This window comes from Hyaena hyaena, unplaced genomic scaffold (assembly GCF_003009895.1).
Source record: "Hyaena hyaena isolate Hyena2069 unplaced genomic scaffold, ASM300989v1 scaffold_291, whole genome shotgun sequence".
NCBI lineage: Eukaryota > Metazoa > Chordata > Mammalia > Carnivora > Hyaenidae > Hyaena > Hyaena hyaena.
This window is the reverse complement of record NW_024080921.1, coordinates 757777-776220: the sequence shown is the minus strand read 5'-3', so window position 1 is coordinate 776220 and position 18444 is coordinate 757777. Positions and strand designations below refer to the sequence as shown.

The window sequence follows — 18444 nt, the reverse complement described above, 5'->3', positions numbered from 1 at the left end:
TGGTTGGGGATTTAGCATACCAATGAAGTAGATTAAAGATTATTCCTGTATAGTGTTAGAGATTTTGATTTCCTGTTTTGTGAAAAGACTTTGGACCTTTCCCGTGTCTTAGTTTGTTCAGGCTGCTGTGACAAAAATACCACAAACTGGGTGGCTTAAACCACAAACTTTTATTTCTCATAGTTTTGGAGGCTGGGAAGTCCAAGTTCACGGTGCTTTGACATTTGGTAAAGACCTGCTTACTGGTTCATAGAAAACTGTCTTGTCATTGTTTCCTCTCATGACAGACAGGCACGAGAGCCTTCTGGAGTATCTTTTATAAGGACACTAAGCCCATTTATGAGAGCTCTACCTCATGACCTAAGCACCTTCCTAATACCATCACATTGGGGGTTAGGATTTCAACATAGGAATTTTGACGGGAACATAGCAATCAGTCCAAAGTTTACATTTCCAGCTCCAATTCCAAGTTCTGTTTTGAGCAGACTCAAACTACTTAGATCATCTATTTCGAGTGGAGGATTAGGTGAATAGATGATATGCATATTCTCCTGTTTTATTTTTGGTATAATCTTTTCCATGTTACACTAAAAACAAGCGCAGTGCCATTGCTACTGCAGGTTTTAGCAAATCCACCAAAACAAGAAAAAGAAGTAAGAGTTATTAATAGTGGAAAGGAAAAGGCAGAATTGTTCTTAATTCCATGTGGTATGTTTGTCTACCTAGAAATTCAGAAGAAATAATCAGAAAACTAATTGAAAAATAGAGTTCTATAAGGTATCATAAGGAATATAAGATCACTAAAAATCAACAGCTTTCTACTTCTTCATGTGGCAAGCTAGATGTCCAGAAAAACTTTTCCTATAATAGCATACTTTAAAATATTACATGGAATACTAACAAAAACTACTTTTCAGTACATGTCTGAGATAGTGGGAAAGGAAGGGGATTTCTCAGAACTCAGAAATAACAAGAAGGTGTGAGCCGATGGGTATAAATGTGCATTGGAATTGATAGTTACCCAGGTATTATTTGCTGATCTTGGTGGCTTAGGACCTGTATTTTACAGGATTATGTATGAAGGAATGGGGACAAAATATGGCACCTAAGGAGGGAGGAAAACTCCAATGCACCATATAAGAGCTGGACACACTAATGGTGATAGCCTTAATAAGTGACTATGAAATAAATCCTTCCATACATAGTGGTTATTGGGAGTAAGTGCTGGATCTGTTCTTGGCTCTGGGCTAAGTGGGAAAAACTGGGAAGATTAAAGATTAGGTACAACTAAAGAGAAAATTAATTAATGAATATAGGTGAAAAGAAACTACTGAGAATGTAGTACATAAAGAAGAATTGGAAAACAAATGAAAGTTTGAGGGACATGGTAGATAGCATGAGAAGGGCCAATATGGATCTAATCATTGTTCTAGAAGGAGATAATGGAGAAACTGTAACGGAGGCAATATTCAAGGAGATAATAGCTGAGAATTTTCCAAGATAAAACTAAAATTCAGGAGAGCAGTGGCATATGAATCGGCTTAGGAGGGACAGTGATTGGATTTGAAACAGGGAGAAGGTAGGGGCGCCTAGGTGGCTCAGTTGATTAAGTGTCCAACTCTTGACTTTGGCTCAGGTGATGATCTCATGGTCGTGAGATCAGTCCCCACATTGGGCTCTGTGCTGGGTGTGGAGTCTGCTTAAGATTCTCTTTCTCCCTCTACCCCTCCCCTGCATGCACGTGTGCATGCTTTCTCACTGTCTCTCAAAAAAAAAAAAAAAAAAAACAAACCACATGTTTTTTAAAGGAAGAAGGTGGAACTACTGTTTAACTTCACACTTTAAGGATGTTTTAAAAAAAAATACTAGATAATCATTACAAGACTAGAAATGTACTATGTGATTTCTATAGAGGGAAAAATATAATGAGGGGGAAGAATTGCAACAATGTAAAACTACTAAAAAAATGGAGGCTAAGAGAAAGTACAAAATAGAATAGTAAATATGAGTATAAATATATCAGCGATACATATATTTAATTATTTTAGAGATTGCGAGCCAGGGACTGGGGCAGAGGGGGAGAGAGAGAGAGAAAGAGAGAGAGAGAGAGAGAGAGAGAATATCTCAAGAAGGCTCCACACTCAGTGCAGAGCCTGACATGGGGTTCCATCCCACAACTCTGGGATCATGACCTGAGCTGAAATCAAGAGTCGGATGCTCAACCACCTGAGCCTCCTCAGCACTCCAATATATCAGCAATGTAAATATGAATATTATACAACTTTCTAGTTTAAAAAAATCCTTTAAGACAGGAGAAAATGAAAATTAAACAAAACCAAACCCAGATAGGTTAAAGCTATTTACAAGAGATATTACTGAAAACATAAAAATATAGGGTAAAAGCTAAATGATTAAAAAGCATAAACAGAGCGAAATAAAACTGAGTATAGTTATGTTAATGTCAGACAAAATAGACTTTAAAGCAAAAGTATTACTGAATGTAAAGAATTACCACCTTCAAACAAGCTTGATCTAATGGCCATAAATAGAATATTCTTTTCAAGCACACCTGGAACATTTATAAAAATTGATTATGGAATAGGCCATGAAGGTAGTTTCAGTGAATTTTCAAATTGGTATCATTCAGACTACATTTTCTAACTACCACACAATTAATTTGGAAGCTTGTAACAAAATGATAACTAAAAACACCTATATATTTGGAAATTAAAAACAGTTACTGATTTCTCCTTTCAACCATACATTAGTTAGAAATTGTTTTATTCAAAAGACACTATAAAGAGTTAAGCAAAAGCTTCTTCAAGATAATGGACACAAATGCCTAGTGCATTTGATTTATGTATTTGATATTTACAAAACTGGGAGGTAGTCTAGGAGCAAATTACTAGGAAATACATACACTACAAAGATCTCCCTACCATCAATTCAGGGGGACAAAGGAAAAATAAAAATAATCATATTTTATACCATTTGCACAGCTATTCATAACATTTACATGATTATTTAGTTAAAATAGTGATATAATTACATTGAGAGGATGAGTTCATGAAAAGTATGCCTGTGTTCATGAAAAAGAACTAAGTTCTATAATATTTTATAAGATAACTAAAAATTGTAAAACTTTGAATAAGGCTTACAGATTAGTTAATCATATTGTATCTGTTAATTTTTTGGTTGTGGTTATTGTACTCTGGTTACATAAGATGTTAACATTAGGGAACACTAGGTAAAGGGCATATGAGGACTTTGCACTATTTTTTCAACTTCCTATAAGCCTCAGGTTAATTCAAAATAAGAAGCTAAAAAAATCATTTGGGTTGAGAGTTGTTGGCTCTGGGGAGTAACAAATGGAAGAACGTTGTAGGATTATTAACTTTCAGTAACAATTTTATAGTGCAACTTGACTCTTAAATCTGTATCCATACATAATTGGAGAAAATCAGAGAATCAAAACTACAGAGACAATGGTGAAAAGTTACTTTGAAAGTTTAAGTTGGATGCTTTGGGAAAAAACTGACATATAAATCATGCCTATATGTTTTATCTACAATTCTTAATTTCAGTCTCTTTAAGAAGGAGAAACAACCTAAAAGACATTGATGAAATCTGACTGCAAAATTCTACTAGAATTTTTATGATCTGTCCTAAACTTTTAGCTCAATACTAGCTCAAACTGCATAAAGTATCTAGAGGGCTTTTACTATAACTTTATTATGGTGAAATAGAATATAGTAGCTAGAATGAATGAGAATGTGGCTATACAGATAGTTTGATTAAAGAAATCATATTTTATAGTGCTTTAAATTATTTTATAGTTTACATATGTTTTACTTGACTGTAAACTGTCATTTCTTTTCTTTCTGGGTTTTTTTTTTTTTTTTTTTTTTAGTGCTTGGGCATAAATAGTAGATTGTTTCCCCTGTAGATTAATGCAACTTCTTGTCTCAGATTACAAAGTAGAGCTTAAAATATATATTTTTTATTATGGTGAAATACACATAAGTTTACCATCTTAACCTTTTTTTAAAAAATAAAGTTTATTTATTTATTTTAGAGAGAGAAAGTGCACGCATGTGGGGGAAGGGCAGAAAGAGAGTGGGAGAGAGAGAATCCCAAGCAGGTTCTGCACTGTCAGATCATGTGAGATCAGACCTGAGCTGAAATCAAGAGTTGATCACTTAGCCAACTGAGCCTCCCGGGCACCGCACCATCTTAACCATTTTTAAGTATATAGTTCAGTGGCATTAAATAGTTTATAATGTTTTGCAACCATCACCACCATCTATCTCTATAGCTCTTTTTTGTCTTGTAAAACTGAAACTTTATACCCTTCAAACAGTAACTCCTCACTTCGACCTCCCGTGATGCTGGCAACTGCCATTCTCCTTTTTGTCTGTATGATTTTTACTACTTTACATATTTCACATAAGAGGAATCATACAGTGTCTCTTTTGTGACTGGCTTATTTCACTCAGCATAACGTCCTCCATGTTATATAGCACGTCAGGATTTCCTTCTTTTTCAAGACTTTAAAAACTTGAAGTATTCTATTGTGTGTATCTTTGTATATATTGTGTATAAGATATTTGTATGTCTTCCTTGAAGAAATGTGTCTTCACTTCCTTTGCCCATTTTTGAATTAGGTTTTGTTTTTTGCTGCTGTTGTTAAGTTTTAAGATTTAATATATTCTGTATTACTTGGCAGTCAGAAAGAATGAAGTCTTGCCATTTGCAACAACATGGATGGAACTAGAGTGTATTGTGCTAAGTGAAATTGGTCAGAGAGAGACAAATAACATATGACTTCACTCATGTGCAATTTAAGATAACAAAACAGATGAACATAAGGGAAGGCAAGCAAAAATAATATAAAAACAGGGAGGAGATAAGAGACTCTTAAAAACTGAGAATTGTTGGAGGGGTAATGGGGGGGGTGGGCTAATTGGACAAGAGGCATTAAGGAGGACACTTTTTGGGATGAGCACTGGATGCTATATATATGTAATGAATTACTGGATTCTACTCCAGAAATCATTATTGTATTGCATTCTTAACTAACTTGGATGTAAATTAAAAAATGAAAAAAAATATTTAATATATTCTGGATATGAATCACTTATAAGATATATGATTTGCAAATGTTTTCTCTCATACCTTTGTTGTCATATCCAAAAAATTGTTGCTTGATCCAATGACATGAAGTTTTTGCTCTATGTTTGCTTCTAAGAGTTTTATAATTTTAGCTCTTACATTTAGGTCTTTGATCCATTTTGAGTTAATTTTGGTATATGGTGTTAGTTAAGGGTCTGAGTTCATTCTTCTGCCTGTTGATATCCAGTTTCGCAGCACCATTTGTTTTCCTTTCACCACTGAATGATGTTTGTCTCCCATCAAAAACTATTTGATTATATATGTGATGGTTTATTTCTAGGCTGTCTATTCTATTCTGTTGGCTTATATATCTGCCTTTATGCCAGTACCTCACTGATTTGCTTACTCTAGCTTTGTATTTAAGTTTTGACTACTCTAGCTTTGTATTTTAAGTTTTGAAATCAGGAGCTATGAATCCTTCAGCTTTATTCTCCTTTTCTAGATTGATTTGTTTATTTGGGATCCCTTGAGATTCCATATGAATTTTAGGATGGGTGTTTTTTTGTTAGTTTGTTTTTGCAAAAAAAATGTCATTGGGATTTAGATAGGATTACATTGAATTTCTGGATTGCTTTAGGGAACATTCGCAATTTTAAGTCTTCCAATCAATGAACATGATAGGTGTTTCCTTTTATTTATGTCGTCTTTGATTTTTTCAGCAGTGGTTTGAGGTTTTCATTGTACAAATCTTTCATCTCCTTGGTTAAGTTAATTCTTTTGGTTGCTTTTGGTGCTGTTATAAGTGGAAGTGTTTTCATAATTTTCTTTTCAGATTGTTGATAGTGTATAAAACTGCAGTGGATATTTATGTGTTGACTTGTATTCTGCTACTTAGCTGAATTCATTAATAGCTGTAATAGTTTTTTGTGGAATCTTAAGGATTTTCAATAAATAAGATCATATCATCTTTGAACAGAGAAAACTTCTTCCTTTCAAATTTTGATGCTGTTTGTTTCTTTTTCTTGCGTAGTTGCTCTGGTTCTTTCAGTATTATGTTAACTAAAAAGGCAGAAGTGGGCATCTCTGTCTTGTTCCTGATCTTAGAGGAAAACTTTCAGTCTTTTAACATTGAGTGTGATTGCTGTGGGTTTTTAATATATGACTTTTATTATGTTGAGATACAAAATAGAGTTTTTCTCCTCTTGGATTTTTTGTACTTTTCAAATTCTTCAAGTAAGGAAAAAGGAAGAAATACGGAGAACTTATTAGATGCATGTATGTGTATTTGTGTGTACTTGTCATATATACACATACTAAACATGCATGTAATTTATATATCAACATATATGAATAAAACAGGTTCATATGGAGGCAATTTTTTTGAAACACTTAAAAATTATAAATGTTTCTAAATAAAGCTTTATCCCAAGTATTTTTAGATGTTATATATATTGGAGGTATTGGTTGTGTGTTTGGAATAATGTTTAAATTGTTGTATATTTTGCATATTGAGGTGAATTAGTTGGAAGTTAAAGAGCAGCAGTTTGAATAGCCCATTTTTATTTTTAATTTGATACTTTATGATAAGAAAATAAGTCAGTATGTTTGTATATTCTAAAAGAGAGGTTTTTGGTTTTGTTTTTAATTTCAGACAACCTAATGAGGCCTCTTTTGAATTATGGTATTGCTTGGTAAGTATATCTTTTTTACTTTATGTTACTTTTCAGAATATTGATTAACATATGTAAATTAGCTGTATTTCTGGTTTACTCTTGCAGTATGTCTATGGGCTTCCTGGTTGAAGAGACTGCGCCAGTTGTTTGGAGAGGCCTTATGGTAATGTCAGCTATTGAGAAACTATTGAGGCAGGTAAGAAAATTGCATTAAGTGTAATTTTATTATTGACACGTTTGTTGTTAATGCATTTGCTGATTGGAGAATGGTCCATTTTTGCAGTCAGATTTGAGATGTTATGCAAAAGAATCCAACTAATAGACTGGATGTATAATGAGTTATGTGGCGCCAAGACCAGTTTCACTGGTCTGTGATTTAATCTTACCCATTGCTTTTGATTACTGAGAATCTTAATGTCTTATTTCATATTGTTCTTTTGCTCTGTTCAGAGTCTGCAGTGAGATGAAGAAGTCTATTTTATAAGTTATCTGCCTTCTTTAGATTTATGGTTAATCTCTTCATGCCCACTATTGAGTTATAAGGGCAGTGGAGATATTCTTGCATAAAGAAAAAACTTATATAAATCATGCTCACGTTTTAAAATTGCTATAGAACAAAATGAAATTTTGTTTTACTGAGTACATCTGGCTCCATATTTATGTATATAATATCTGCTCAATCAACTTTAATTTATCCTTAAGGAAGAGAACAGTTGATTGGATAATCTAAAAATATCAGATGGGCTATATGTTATTTATAGAAATAATTTTAATTTTTTTTCTAGTAGCTATGAATTTATAGTTAATTATGTTCTAGATAAATATTCTAAGTAATTTGGATTTTCTCCACCCATTTACAGCAATTACTCCTTATTTATTCAGATTTTACTTTGGTTCAGGCATTATGTGATAGCTTGACAATTCTAATCATAGATATTCCTATATTCATTTCTAGTTGCAATAGTTGGTAAATGAAATATGTCTTGAACTCTGAAACTCTTCTTTTTTCATTGTTACATCTTGTCTTCTTTCTGCTGCTTAAGTTCTGATAAATGTGCTTTGTGATCTCTGGTCCCAGAGTCCTCTAACTTTCCTAGTGAGTTCAAGTCTCTTGGCTGCATTTCCTCCCCTTTTATACTCCCTTTTTTATTCCTCCCTTTTATTCTATAGTTGGCCATTTCACTTGTACTCCCAACAACATCCCTTCTTTACCTATTCCCTTATGATCTTGATCTTTAACCTTTATTTGTGTGGATTATGTCAGCCTGGATTTTGTTTGTTTTTGTTTTGTTTTGATTTTTGCTTTTAAGGAAATTCTGAAACAGTCTTTATTCAGTTTATAATTAAAGTTAGAGTCAGTGGGAATTTGGAAACACCAAAAGGAGAATTCTGATCTTGTCATCAGAATATTTTAAATATTAATTTTTCCTCCCTATGTTAGAGTATAATTCTCAATAGGAAATGATTAAGATTTTCTCCTCAGCCTTCCGGATGGCCATGAGAAAGTGGGAATACATGGACTTTTCAAAGTGATCAGAGTCTTAGAGATCCAAGTCAGTGATAAGAGACACAGAGACCTAGCCAAGTACCGGTGCTCTTGTGTAAGGGATGCAGGATCCTGCCTCGAAGTGTCGTTTTTAAGTATTAGGACCCATTTAAACCTCAGATTGCAATAGGTGATGAAAACATCTTTGCAAAGGAGCCCTGAGCGTGGAAGAGAGAGACTAAGTATGCACGTGCCCTCAGGAGAGGGGCAAAGGGAGTTTCCCAAGGAGGAGTGAGAGTAATCCTGACAGTACAAATTAATGAGGCTGCAAAAAATTTGCCACTGAAATTCACACTTATATTTAGTAACTGCTTTTATAAACAAACAAAACTTTATGAAACCAGAGGTGAAAGATCAAAGGTCTGAAGGATTTATTATTTTTTTATTCTGTGAGGTGCTGGGAGTAGAAAAGGGGAGGATCCTGATTCCATATTATCAGCCAATGTCCTTCTGTAACCCAGCCCCTTTTATCTACTCCTGAATGCTGTTGGAGATATAGAATAATTATGTTAACTACTGGCATTATACATTTTTGATTTCTGAATTCAACCACACTCTCATCATGTCAGTCATGTTCTTCTCAACATTTATCAGATGCTAAGCTTAAGAAGTATTTATGGAATTTGGCAGTCTGGCAGAGGACGTAGTGGAGATTTGGAGATTTGGCTTTCTGATATGGAAGATCATATAAAAGTCACATAATCATGTAAAAGTCACAGCTTGGGGCACCTGGGTGCTCAGGCGATTAAGTGTATGGCTTCAGCTCAGGTTGTGATCTCATGGTTCGTGGATTCAAGCCCTGCATTGGGCTCTGTGCTGATAGCTCGGAGCTTGGAGCCTGCTTCAGATTCTCTGTCTCCCTCTCTCTCTCTGCCCCTCCCCTGCTTGTGTTCTGTCTCTCAAAAATAAATAAATGTTAAAAAATTTTTTTGAAAAGTCAGTTTACTCACATAAATGCTGAAGGTCCATTTTTAGCAAACATGCTACAAAATACAGGATGAAAGATGAGGTGAGAAAATGGATCTATAGCTTATTTTATTGGAATACTCTAGGTATCCTATAAGATATTAGGACATTAGTTGACGTATTCACTTTACAGTCTTTTTAACAGTTACTTTTATCGTTTGCACATTTTAATTAGGGCTGAAAAAGTTGAATAAATGTATATACAGAAGAGTGTACAAATCTTAAGTGTACATTTAGATAGATTATCCCCAAGTGAAAATAACTATATAATTATTCAGGACATGATAAATAGAATAGTGTTTCATATCTCTTCATAGTTACTCTTTTGAGGGAGAGGATAAATACTTACGGTCAGTTTACCATCTTGAACTGAAAGTCTGGTTTAAAGTTTTTTCCCTCTCCCTTGTGATATTTTATTGAGTTAAACTTGTGCATACTGTGGGATGCAGAGATCTTACAAGTATGGTTTAGTAATTTTTGATCAATGTGTATATCTGTGTAACCATACCCCATTCAAGACAGAGAACTTTCCCATCCCCCATAATGATTCATTGGGGTTCCTTCTATTCAATCTCCCACTCATAGGCCATCACAGTTGTGATTTCCAGTATCATAAATGAGTTCTGCTCGTTCTTCTACTTCACATAAGTGAAACCCTAGAGAATGTAGTTATATCTGGTTTCTCTCTCTTAGTCTAATGCATTTGAGCATCATGCTTTTGTTGCCTGTTTCAGTAAATGAGTCCTTTTTATTGCTGAGTAGTTAGTATTCCATTGCATGACTATAATAAAATACTGCTTGTTCTGTTGATGGACATGTGGGTAGACTCCAGTTTTTGGCTATTATGAATAATGCTGCTATAAATACTTGTATAAGAGTTCTTAAGAGTTTCAGTTGCTTCACATCTTGTTAGCATTTGGTGTTGTCAGTCTCTTCACTAGTGGAAGTAAAATGGTATCTTCTTATCATTTTAGTTTGTGCTTCCCTGATGTTCAGTGATATTTAGCCCCTTTTCATGTGTGTATTAGATATCACTGTGTCTTCCTTTATGAAGTATCTGTTGAGTCTTATACTCATTTTTTTCATTGGCTCATTTTTCTTCTTATAATTGAGTTGCAAGAGTTTTAATATATTCTGGCTGTGAGTCCATTGTCAGATATATGTATTGGGAATATTTCTCCCAGTCTGTGGCTTGCCTTTTGATTAAATGATGTTTTAAATTTTCATGAAATCCAGCTTATCAAAAAAATTTTTTTAATGCTGAATGCTTTTTGTGTCCTCTCTAAGAAATCTTTGCCTGTCTCCTCTAAGGTAGACATAATCTCATATGTTCTTATCTCAAAGCTTTATAGTTCTGGCTTGCTTAAATTAAATTTTGTGTGGAAAGTAAGATAAAGGTTTATATTTTTTCATAGTTGTGGTATAATAGGAAATATATTTGTTCTTTTCCCCTGAGTCCTGGCACAAATCTCCTAAAACCCTTGGAATTTCCAGGGTTATTGATAGGAGTATTTTTTGTCATTCATGAAGAATTCCTTTTTGAGCACACCTGACTTCATGCTAGTAAGGTGACTTACAGTGGGGACTCTGGATAAACTCAGCATGGGGCTGGTCACGAGCAAGACCCAAGTGTTTAGAGAGTTGGGACTTTCAGCCTCATCCACTGATCTGTGGGAAGGGAAAGAAGAAGGACAGTGTGGTGTAGATTAAGCTCTGTGAAATGTATTTACATCTTCATGGGTTGTGCAAACCTAGTTCTGTGGGGACAGAAGCTCCTATGCTGAGGGCTGTTTTGGACCTTGCCCTTTGTATCTCTTCATCTGGCTATTTATCTATATTCTTTCTGAAACCTTTTATAATAAGCTAGTAAGCATACATAAATGTTTCTCTGAGTTCTGTGAGCCATTCTTGCAAATTAATCACACTTGAATGTTAAGGGAACCTCTTAATGTTATGGAAACCTCTGATTTATAGCTAGTCAGTCCAGAAGCACAGGTAACAACTTGGACCTGTGATTGGTGTCTGAAGTGGGAGTAGTCTAGTGGAATTGAGCCCTTAAACTATGAGATCTGACGCTGTGAGACACTATCTACACCAAGTACACTGCCTGGTGTAGATAGTGTCAGAATCAAATTAATTGCTTGGTAAAGTTGGAAAACACATAATAGTTTACCTAGTTGTACTAGCACCATTTGTTTAAAAGAATTCCCATTCCCTATTGAAGTGACTTGATACAACATTAGATGAAAATCAATTGAGTGTATGTGTATAGGTTTATCTCTAGGCACTCAGTTTTGTGTTCCATCTATCTAGTTTAATCCTTACAGTAAAAGCATACTATCTTGATAATTGTGGCTGTGTAGAAAGCTTAAAGTCACAAAGTGAGTCTTCCAGCTTTTTTTTTTCAAGATTGCTTTGGCTACTGTATATTATTTTCCATTTCTTTATAAATTTTAGATTCACCTTGTCAATTTGTACAGAAAATCATGTTAATATTTTCATTAGGATGGTATTGAATGTAAAGATTTTTTTCTTCTTTTTGTGAGTCAAGCTTCTGACAACATTGAGTCTTCTAATCCGTGAGTATGGTATGTTCCTCCATTTATTCCTTTAATTTCTTGGAGTGATATATAGTTTTTAGTGTATTGGTCTTGTACTTCTTAGATTTATTTGAAATATTTTATGTTCTTAGATGACATTGGAATTGGAATTGTATTTTGTATTTAATTTCAAATTGTTTGTGGTTAGGGCATAAAATATACAATATTTAGTTTTGTATATTAACCTTGTGTTCTGTTTTTAAGTAGCTGTTTAGTACCTTTCTTGGTACTCTATGCACATGATTATGTTGTCTGCAAGCAAACATCTTCAGTGCTTCTTTTCCAAAGTATTTCTTTCATCTTATTTTCTCATTTTCTTATTGCACTGCTTAGGACCACAAGTATAATATTAAACAGAAAATATGAGAGCAGACATCCTTGTCTTCATTTGGATTTGCAGGGTCTGGTAACAATAAGTATGTCATCTTTAAGAATGATAGTGGTAGGTTTTCACGGATGCCCTCTGTCCTTGTTTCTTTGTTTTCTAAGAGGTTTTATTGTGAATGGCATTGAATTTTTTCAAATATTTTTTCCTCCCCATTTATTGAAATGATCATGTGTTTTTTATTTTATTAATGTAGTGATTTACATTGATTTTCGTTGTTAGACCAACCTTGCATTCCTGGGATAAATTCTTCTATTTTAATTATAATAAGTAATATTGGGGCTGCCTGGGTGGCTCACGTGGTTGAGCATCTGACTTTAGATCTTAGCTAATATCTTGATCTCAGGGTCATGAGTTCAAGCCCTGCATTTGGCTTATGCTGGGTATGAAACCCACTTTAAAAAAAAAGTAATATTATAATTACTTCTAATATATTAAAGAATTAAATTTCTTAACATTTTATTAAGGAGTTTTAAATCAGTATTTGCAAGGAATATTGTTTTCTAATTTGTTTTTCTTATAATGTATTTTTCTGGTACTGTATGGGAGCCATTTTGGCTTTGTAATATGAGTTTGGAAATACTTTCCTTTTCTATTTTGTGAAAGTGTTGATGTAAAATTGTTAGTTTTGGTGTAATGTTTGTATTTAATGAGATTTATCAAGGAAATATGTGGCTGGAGTGTTGTTTTGTTATTTTCTACTTGGTTGGGAAAAGGTTTCTGAGGATTAATTCTATTGAAACCTTTAATTTTATCTTCCTTCAGTTTTGTTGTGTTTTATAGGACTTTAGTATTTCACCTGAGTTATAAAATATATACATATATTGTTCATAATATTGCTTACTACCTTTTAAAATAGAATATGTGATGTAGTGTTTGTCCTTTATACCTAATGTTGGTAATTTTTTTTCTCTCCTTTATTCTTGATTTTTCTTGCTTGGGTTTATCAATTTTATTAATTTTTTTCCCCAAGAATCTTTATTCTGTATATTCTTTAATATGTTTATTGGCTTCTTATCTAGTTACTTTGTCACCTAATGAGAGGATTATTAAAATCTCCAACTATTATTGTCGATTTGTTAATTTCTGTAATTTGTTTTTTACCTCATATATTTTGAATCTCTAAACACACATTTAGACTTGTTATATCTTCTTGGTAAATTGACCATTTTATTGTTGGGAAGTGCTTCTCTTTATCTCTGATAAACTATCATCTTTATTTGATACTGATATAGCAACATTAGTTTTCTTACACATATTGTTTCCACAGAATTTCTTTTTATCCTTTTACTTTTAACTTTCTGTTTCATTATATTTAAAGGGGATATTTTGTAGACAGTATTAAGTTGTGTCTTCATATATTATCCAGCCTGATAATCTTATCCAGCTTTTAATTAAAGTGCTTAGTCCATTTATACTTGCTGTAATTAGTGATATGATTGGTTTTAAGTGTACCAGTTTAACTTTTTTCTCATTTCATCTATTTTTTCTTCTTGTTTTTTCTTCTATTTTCTTTTGGATAAATGAAATATTTAAAAAATTCTATTTGAATTCTTCTCTTGCCTTTTTATCCATACCTCTTCATATTATTATTTTGTGGCTACTTTAAGGATTATAATAAGCTTTCTTAACTTTTCACATTCTTCTTAAAATTTATATTGTACTACTTTATATAAATTGTTTTCAAGGTATTTTATCTTTTTAATTTTAGTTTTAATTCCAGTATAGTTAACATACAACATTATTTTAGCTTCTGATATAAAATATAGTGATTCAGTAACTCTCTACTCATTGCTCATCAGGATATTGTGCTCTTAATCTCCTTCATCCATTCACCCATCCTCCCACACACCTCCCCTCTGGTAACCCTCAGATTTCTCTTTATAGTTAAGAGTGTTTCTTGGTTTTTCTCTCTGTTTTCCCTTTGTTCATGTGTTTTGTTTTAAATTCCACATATGAGTGAAATCATAGTATTTGTCTTTCTCTGACTTACTTTGTGTTGGATTTTACTCTCTAGATCCATCCAGGTTATTGCAAAGAGCAAAATTTCATTCTTTTTTATGATTAATATTCCACTGTGTATATATAGCACATTTTCTTTATCCATTCATCTTTTGGTGGACACTTGACTGCTTCCATAATTTGGCTACTGTAAATAATGCTGCAGTAAACATAGGGGTGCATGTATCCTTTTGAATTAGTGTTTTCATATTTTTTAAAAAAACGTTTAATGTTTATTTTTGAGAGAGAATGAGCACACAAGATAGGGAGGGGCATAGAGAGGGGGACAGAAGATCTGATGTGGGCTCTGCATTTATAGCAGTGAGCCCACTGTGGGGCTTGAGCTCACAAATTGGGAGATCATGACCTGAGCTGAAGTTGATGCTTAACCAACTGAGCCACCCAGGCATCCCAGTGTTTTCATCTTCTTTGGGTAAATATCCAATAGTACAACTACCTAATTATATGGTAATTCTATTTTTAATTTTTTGAGTAACCTCCATACATTCTCACAGTAGCTCCACCAGTTTGCATTCTCACCAATAGTGCATGAGGGTTTCTTATTCTCACATCCATGCCAGCACTTGTTTCTTGTGTTTTTTGTTTATTTATTTATTTTTTTACAAATAGTTTATTGTCAAATTAGTTTCCGCATAACACTCAGTGCTCATCCCCACAAGTGTGTTTCTTGTGTTTTTTATTGTGGCAATTCTGACAGGTGTAAGTTGATAACTCATTGTGATTCTGATTTGCATTTCCTTGATGATGAGTGATGTTGAGCATCTTTTCATGTATGCATTTATTGGCCATCTACATGTCTTCTTTGGAGAAGTGTCTGTGTTTTCTGCCTGTGTTTTCATTGGTTTATCATTATTGTTATTGTTATTATTGTGTTAAATTGTTTAATTTCTTTATATATTTTGGATGCTGACCCTTTATCAGATATGTTATTTGCAAATATCTTCTCCCATTCACTATGTCCTTTAGTTTTGTTGTTTGTTTCCATTGCTGTGTAGAGGCTTTCTATGTTGATGTAATCTCAATAGTTTGTTTTTGCTTTTGTTTCCTCTGCCTCAGGGGACCTATCTAGAAAAGAATTGCTATGGCCGATGTCAGAGAAATTACTACCTGTGCTTTCTTCTAGGATTTTTATGGTTTCAGGTCTCATATTTAGATCCTTAATCTGTTTTGAATTTATTTTGCCTATGGTGTAAGAAAGTGGTCTAGTTTCATTCTTGTGCATGTAGCTGTCCTGTTTTCTCAGCATTTTTTGTTGAATAGACTGTCTTTTTCCCATTGCATATTCTTCATCTCCTTCATTGAAGATTGACCATAAAATTGTTCATATCTGGACTTTCTATCCTCTTCTATTGATCTTTGTGACTGTTTCTGTGCCAGTGTCATACTGTTTTGATTACTACAGCTTTGTACTATAACTTGAAATCTGGAAATGTGATACCTCCAGCTTTGCTTTTCTTTATCAAGATTGCTTTGGCTATTCAGGGTCTTTTGTGATTCCATACAAATTTTAGGATTATTTGTTCTAGTTGTGTGAAAAACACTGTTGGTATTTTGATAGAGATTACATTAAATCTGCAGATTGCTTTGAGTAGTATGAATATTGTAACAATACTGGTTCTTCCAGTCTATGAGCATGGATTTATTTGTGTAGTCTTCAGTTTCTTTCATCAGTGTTTTATAGTTTTCAGAGTATAGGTCACTTATGTCCTTGGTTAAGTTTATTCCTAGGTATTTTATTAAATTTGGTATAATTGTATATGGGATTGCTTTCTTAATTTCTCTTTCTCCTGCTTCATTATTAATGTATAGAAATGCAACAGATTTCTATGCATGGATTTTGTATTCTGCAACTTTTACTGAATTCATTTATCAATTCTATAGTTTTTTTGGTGGCATCTTTGGAGTTTTCTATATGAAGTATCAGGTCATCTGCCAGTGGTGAAAGTTTTACTTCTTCCTTACCATTCTGATTGCGTTTTAATTTTCTTTTCTTGTCTGATTTTTGTGGCTAGGACTTTCAGTACTATGCTGAATGAAAGTGGTGAGAATGGACATTTTTATCTTGTTCCTGACCTTAGGGGAAAAGCTCTCAGTTTTTCCCTTTAGAGTATGATTTTAGCTGTGGGTTTTTCATATATGGCTTTTATACTGTTGAGGTATGTTCTCTCTAAACCTACTTTATTTTAAGGGTTTATATCATGATTAGATGTTGTACATTGTCAAATGCTTTTCCTCCGTCTGTTGAAATGGTCATATTTTTATTCTTTCTGTTGTTGATGTGATGTATCACATTGATTGATTTGCATATATTGAACCATGCATTGCAGAAATAAATCCCTCTTGATTATTATGTACTTCATATAAAATTAGTGATCTTAGGACAGCATAGTTCCCTTTACCACTTCTAATCCTTTGTGTATTATTGTGATGTATTTTAAATGGGTATCCATTATAAATACTATTTGGCAATGAAAAAGAATGAAATCTTGCCATTTGGAACAATGTGGATGGAAATGGAGGGTATTATGCTAAGTGAAATAAGTGAGTCAGAGAAAGATATCATATGTTTTCACTCATATTTGAAACTTGAGAAACTTAAGCCCATGGGGGAAGGGAGAGGAAAAAAATAGATAGTTACAAAGAGGAAGACAAACCATAAGAAACTTTTAAATACAGTATACAAACTGAGAGTGGAAGGGGGTCAGAGGTATAGGGGAAATGGGTGATAGGCATTGAGGAGAGCTCTTGTTGGGATGAGCACTGGGTGTTTTATGTAAATGATGAATCACAGAAATCTACTCCCAGAGCTAAGAGCACACCATATACACTGTATGTTAGCTAACTTGACAACAAATTTTACATATCTATCTATCTGTCTGTCTATCTTTCCATTATAAATTTTACAATACAGTGTTATCAGTTTATTTAATAGTCATTTTTTAAAAAAACTAAGAAAATAGTCTGTCATAATTACTCATAATTCTCTATATCTGTACTTTTCATTTCTTTAGATCTGAGTTTCATCTGTCACTTTTCTCAGTCCTGAAGAACTTTGTTTATTCTTTTTTGTTGTGTGGGTCTACTGGTGAAGAATTTTCTCAACTTTAATTTATTGCAAATGTCATTATTTTCTCTTCCTCCTTTCATTGCATATAGAATTCTATATTGGCATTTTTTTCTTCAGCTCTTTAAAGGTGCTGTTCCATTGTCTTCTGCCTTTCATTATTTCCACTGAGAAATCTGACATCACTTAAAATAATTTTTTCCCTATGATTATTGTCTTTTTTTTCTGGCAGCTTGCATACTTTTCTTTATATCTTTGAGGTCTTTTTCTCTGTATACCACTTACATATTGATGTTCTCCATAAATATGCCCACAGCTCAGTAGTTAAGGGCATGGATCTGGAGCCATATCTGCCTGGATCCAGTCTCAGTGACACATCTAATTAGCTATATGTCCTTGGGCAAAAACCTCTCTGAGCTATAGTTTCCTTGCCTATACAATGGGGCTTATGGTAGTTAACATTGTTGTGAAGATTAAATGTGTTTAATATGTGTAACATGCTTAGAAAGCATATCAAGTCTTTTTCTATTGTATTTTATCATTCCAAATACAAATTAGGTTTTTTTTAAATATAATTTAACATTTCTTTAATCACAGTGCATCTTGTAAGTGGTGGCTTTTTAGAATTGCTTTATTCCTGGCTTTGTCAGATTCTTTCCAGAGGTTTCGTATTGTTTCTCCAATAACCTGGAGCATTTTCAACCTGAGGCAACTTTAAATTGACTTGTCTTTTAGAGGTTTTTGGGACCACTCGGGTGGTATGAATTCAAGTTGGAAAGCTACATGGGTAACAACTTGTGATTCATCTTCTTACAGAGGTATTTTTCTGCCTTATGTCAGTGTCCAAATTGGTACATGCACATTTCCTTGCAATTTATTTCTAAATTGTGGATTTATATTTCATTTGTCTTTAGCCTAAGAGAGGGTAGTCCTTTGGGGTCTCAGCTGTATATAGGATCTTTGGATTCGATTCATCCTCATCTTAGTTGTTTTTCTCCACTTTTAGTGCTACATAAAATGATACTTCGTAGAGTTGATGTGATGTTCGATTTGCTGATATTAAGTATCATCATTAT

At 33.4% G+C, this 18444-nt stretch overlaps 1 protein-coding gene across 2 annotated transcripts in view; it reads left to right on the top strand.

The window, feature by feature from the left end:
• NUBPL (nucleotide binding protein like) overlaps positions 1–18444 on the top strand; it is a 214477-nt gene that overhangs the window by 76592 nt on the left and 119441 nt on the right. The window contains exons 5-6 of one of the 2 annotated variants that reach the window (XM_039247126.1): positions 6764–6803; positions 6891–6981. In XM_039247126.1, coding sequence (XP_039103057.1) covers positions 6764–6803; positions 6891–6981 — 131 coding nt within the window. The remainder of the gene's footprint in view (positions 1–6763; positions 6804–6890; positions 6982–18444) is intronic. The other variant, XM_039247127.1, reaches the window with a different exon arrangement.